At 39.5% G+C, this 5,470-nt stretch overlaps 1 protein-coding gene across 2 annotated transcripts in view; it reads left to right on the top strand.

Annotated features, from left to right (window-relative positions):
* LGI2 (leucine rich repeat LGI family member 2) overlaps positions 1-5,470 on the top strand; it is a 43,027-nt gene that overhangs the window by 10,945 nt on the left and 26,612 nt on the right. For both annotated transcript variants that reach the window (XM_069069037.1, XM_069069045.1), the window contains exon 4: positions 3,829-3,900. In XM_069069037.1, the coding sequence (XP_068925138.1) occupies positions 3,829-3,900 (72 nt within the window). The remainder of the gene's footprint in view (positions 1-3,828; positions 3,901-5,470) is intronic.

Genomic DNA, 5,470 nt, shown 5'->3' on the forward strand with positions numbered 1-5,470 from the left:
GGGCAGGATGGTATCTTATATATCAAGTGGGACTTTCTACTAGATCATAAGTTTCTTGTGGACAGGGATAGTATCTTATATACCAAGTGGGATTTCCTACTAGATCATAAGCTTTTTGTGAGCAGGGATGGTGAGTTCTATGCCAAGTGGGACTTCCTATTAAATCATAAGCTTCTTGTGGGTAGGAATGGCATATCCTATACCAAGTGGAACTTCCTACTAGATTATAAGTTTCTTGTGGGCAAGGATGGTATCTTATATACCAAGTGGGACTTCCTACTGGATAATAAGCTTCTTGTGGGCAGGGATGGTGAGTTCTATGCTAAGTGGGTCTTCCTACTAGATCATAAGCTTCTTGTGGGTACGGATGGCATAGTCTATACCAAGTGGAACTTCCTACTAGATTATAAGCTTCTTGTGGGCAGGATGGTATCTTACATGCCAAGTGAGACTTCTTAGTGGATCATAAATTCTTTGTGAGTAGGGAATGATTTCCCCCAAGTCTCTGACCTGACTATCTTCTTTTTGCTCTCATTTGGTTTCTTTATCAGCTTCCATGGGTCCAATTATAATCTCTATGCTGTTGACTCCCAGATCTATATATCTGGCCCTAATCTTTCTCCAGTCCCTCATTATCAACTGCCAAACTGACATTTCAAACTAGATGCCATGTAGGCATCTCAAACTCATTATGTCCAAAACAGAACTTACTATCTTTCCCTTCTAAACTCACACCTCCTCCAAACACCCAATTAGTCCCCTGTTACTGCTGAATATGGTTTTATTAGCCTTCCAGTCACCCATGTTTGCAGCCTCGGTGTTGTTCGTGATTCTCATTCTCACTCCCACATATTCATTCAGTTGCCAAATCTTATGATTTCATTTTGTGCAATACTTCTTCTGTAGTTTCTGTCTCTTCACTTAAATCATACTTAGGTCATACCAGTAACTCAGAAATCCCTTAAGGCAGATTTTCTCAAATTATAGAGTAGAGAAGCAGGATGATGCAGTGGAAGAAAAATGACTGAATTTGATCTGGCTAGTAAAGGGCTATGTAGTCAGAGGCAAGTCACTTACTTCCCTCTGTGTTTCAGTTTTCCCTTCTGTTAAACAGCATAATAATATTCATCCTACCTAGCCACTTTCCTAAATCAGCCCTAATCACCTCTCACCTGTACTGTTGAAATAGCCTTCTAGTTTCTCCTCAGCCTTATCCATTCTCCACATAGCTGCCAAAGTGATTTTCCTGAGGTGGAGGTCAAATATGTCTTAACTTACTTAATAAACTCTCCTGGTTCCCTATTGCTTTCAGGATCAAATCTAAGCTCCATTTTTAGCATGTAAAGCTTTGCACAACCTGGTCCCTTCCTATTTTTCCAGTCTTCTTATTCTCCCTTCAAAGCACTCTGTTAATACTTGGTACCCTTTTTGCCGACTGTCCCCCATGCCTGGAACGTCATCTTGCATCCTCTCTGCCTTTTATTTCCTTGAATTCCTTCATTTCTCAGCTCAAGTGCCACCTTCCGCAAGAATTCTTTCTTAGTCCCCCAACTGCCATTATTGCCTCCTCATGGTTTGCCTTCCATTGACTCTGTAGCTGTCTTATATATAATTAATTATGTGTATGGTGCCCCCCCCCCATTAGAATGTAAGCTAGCTTCTGGAGGGAAGGAACAGTTTTTCTGTCTTTTTTTAATACCCTCAGCATTTAGAGCATTAGTAAGTACTTAATGAATGCTTTTTAGTTGATTAATTGATCATAAAAAGGTGTTAAATATTTGTTGAGTGAATGACCATGGTTTCATTCTCTTCTTCAATCTCTTTTTCTTCCTAGACACTATTTCCAAAATATTTCCTAGAAGAACACATAGTGGGAGTTAGGCACAAAATAAAGTTGTACAACATGCAGGTTTTTATTTTATTTACAAGTTTTTAGGGAGTAATTTGTTCCAAATGCTAAGTGATCTCTCTTCTTTGTCAAAAGTAAGCTATTTTCCACCATTCTTCCAGAATAAATACTTGAATAGAGGATGTATTCCCATAGTAATGCCCATAGGGCCATTCAGTTCAATAAACACATTCACTGTCTACTATGTGCAGAGTATCTACTAAATCTCTGGTGCTGGATACCCAAATAGAGATTCAAGCTAGTCTTTGTCCTCAGAGAGTTTACCTTCAAATGAGAAGAACAAGGACACAGTAATTGCCATATAAGAGAGAATGAAATAGGTGTAAAGGAGATAGCCAGACCTAGTACTATGAAAAATTTGAGGAGGGAGAGATCATGTTCACCTAGGGGGTGGTCATGGAAGTCTTCATGGAGGCGTTGGCATCTCATTTGGGTTTTAAAGGAAGGAAGGGACTTTAATAAATGAAGATGAAGGAGAGAGAGAGCAAAGGAGGAATGACTTCTTTCTGTTTTTTAGCTTTTTGAAGGGGGAAGGCAGGGCAGTTGGGGTTAAGTGACTTGCCCAAGGTCACATGGCTAGTAAGTGTTAAGTGTCTAAGGGCAGATTTGAACTCAGGTTCTCCTGACTCCAGGCCACTGCACCATCTAGCTGCCCCAAATGACTTCATTCTAGGAATGAGAAGGGACAGTGTGAACAAATTAAGGGGTCTGATAGGACAGGATATGATGAGAAAAGTGGACAATGGTAAGTAGTCTAGTTTAGCAAGAATAAAAAGTATGTGAAGGAAAGTAGTAACTAGAGAAGGTGGGAGGACTTAGTTAAAGCTTAAGGCCAAGGGCATTGAATGCCAGCCAGGAGTTTAGACTTTATTCAGCAATTCACTGAAGGTTTTAAGTAGAGAAATGATGGAGCCATAGTACATTAAGAAGATGACCCAGAGGGGCGGCCAGGTAGCACAGCGAGTAAGAGCACCGGCTCCAGTGTTGGGATGACCTGGAGATCGAATCCCGGGCTCAGACACTTACACCCACCCAGAAACACCTGGCCGTGTAACCTTGAGCAAGTTACTTAACCCCGATTGCTTTAAAAAAAAAAAAAGATGACCCAGGTGAAGCAGCATGGATGGATCAGAGAAGGAAGAGACTGAAAGCTGGAGGACCAGTTAGGAGGCAATTATAATAGTCTAGGTGTGAAAAGAGAGTCTGGACTAGGGCTATGAGTACCCGCATGCAATCACTGAATTGTCTTAACAGAGATATTGAAACGTAAGTGGATTTGGGGGGGGGGGTAGGAGCCAGCCCCCGTATATAAGGCAGGCTGGTGCCAACACAAGGTTCTTTGATCTGCAATTTTAAAGGAAAGCAACTCAAAAAGGGGTTAACCATCTTACCGTAATCAAACATATGCCATTTACCTAGTTCAGGGGAAAAAGTCAGCACCCTGAGCTTTAGAGAATACAAACAGAAGTTACAAGCAGGCAAAAATCAGGGAAGGTCCTCATATTCACTTAGATTTACTAAGGGGAAGGCATGATCTTCAAATTACCATTACCATTAGAGGGGTGTGCCTAGAAATGTTCTAATATTGCTGTAATGATTCCACCATGCATATATATAAGGAGCTTTCTTATTTTCAAAGCATTCTTACTTAGATTATCTACAACTCTCAGTACTTAGAGCTACTATTTAAAGGAGCATAGAAACACACACACACACACGCTGGTGCACACAGACACATTCACTTATACTCATACTCTCCTACCCTGCATTGAGAATTCCCGGTACATAAACTGGCATTCTTCAAAGACGCTTTTCATTCAGTTATGCTTTCTGAGATTGTTCAGGGACCACTGTGAAAAATGATTTTTTAAATGTTAAGATGACAGAATGCAGTTAACGATGCTTGCTTTTCTTTGTAGATTCATTGAAGGAAACAAAATTGAAACCATTTCAAGAAATGCATTCCGTGGGCTCCGTGACCTGACTCACCTGTAAGTCCTTTAAACTGTGTTGGGGACCATTGATGTGCTGAGTGAGATGCATCTTGCTGGGCATTTCTTTGTTCACTTGTGCAGTTATTACTGTGTAGCAGTACTCTCTCAAAGAATCCAGTTTTCGCTCGGTCAGAGACTTTCCTCAATCGTTTATGATACACCTGCTAATTTGTATCATTCTCCCATTTCTACCATTCTCTGATCTACAGTTTTGTTTTTTGATCTACACTGTTGTGCCTGTTCTTTTTCTTCATTGTGATAGAACAGTTTTGTGTGCCAACCTTCCTGCAAAGTCAAAGTGAACTTTGGAGAGGGAGGTGGCCTATTTCTAAGTGGAAGGGGTAAGAACTGGAAGGTTTCCCTTTTCAGTGGAAATAGAACTCTGAACAAGTTCAATGAATAATTTTTAATTGAGCCAAATTAGTAGTATTTTACAACTGAAAGGGACCATAAAGATGATCCAGTTCATTCCCTTCATTAGACTGATGGGAAAACAAAGGTCCCCTAAAGTTATGACTTCTCCAGCATTGAAGAATGAGTAGGTCTTTTATAACTCTCCATCCTGAATTCTCTTCTCTCATACCATGGTACATCTTAATGATTTCTTTAATTTGAGTGCAAAAATTTTTTTAATGTGGAATTAATCTGTGACTTGAGTTATATCTTCTTTAATTACCTTTTTCCTTTAAAAAATTTGCAGATCAATTTGACGTGATACTTCAAAATGAGGCAAAATATCCCCTTTTTGTTAGAAATTAATGAAAACTCATGCATTTCTGACAATGTAAAAATATTCCATTGCCTTTGGTTAGTTAGAAACCAGGGCACATCCATATTAAAAAAAAAAGCATCCTGTGGCATTTAAAAAGGGTAACATTGCACAGCTATAATCAACTATTTAATGAAAAGAAAATTTAAAGGGGGAGATAGTGTGGAGAAAATACTCTTTAAAGAGGTACAGTTATCTTAACAGAAATTGGTTCCAGCTAGGTCCATTAGCATGGATAGATGGTCCTCATTGCTGAGTACTCGTAGATAAGCAACTTTAGAGCTCTGCCTAGTGTAAAAGAATACCAAGAGAATGAGAGAGAATGAGAGCGAGAACTGAAAATTAGGAAAAACATCTTTACGAACACAGGAATTGAACCTAGAAAGTATTCTGGAAGTCTCAGTAGGGTTGGTATTATTTCTCCCAGATGACCTTCCTTGTTCCAGGGCCCTGAATCTTTTCAGAGTCAATTCTTGTGTCAAGTTCCTATAAAGAAGTTTGGATCTCCTCCATGGAATTGCAATCTGAATTAAGCATGCTCAGCCAAAGCAGTTTTGTTGGCAAAAACAGGTTTTGGTAAGCAAACAATTCTGAATAGCTGGCAAACAGCAGTTGTGAACAGACTGTCCTGGTGCCCTTAAATGAGGAAGGGGGTCATCTTCAAGTGGAGACTAGATAACAATAGATCATGGTATGGTTGAACTCAAAGTCCCATTTTCTCATTTTACAAATGAAAAAAGGAGTTGTTTCTTTTCTTTCTTTCTTTCTTTCTTTCTTTCTTTCTTTCTTTCTTTCTTT

The sequence above is a fragment of the Petaurus breviceps genome, unplaced genomic scaffold (assembly GCF_028583685.1).
Source record: "Petaurus breviceps papuanus isolate PSGF00001 unplaced genomic scaffold, PetGlider_PUasm1.0 140, whole genome shotgun sequence".
NCBI lineage: Eukaryota > Metazoa > Chordata > Mammalia > Diprotodontia > Petauridae > Petaurus > Petaurus breviceps.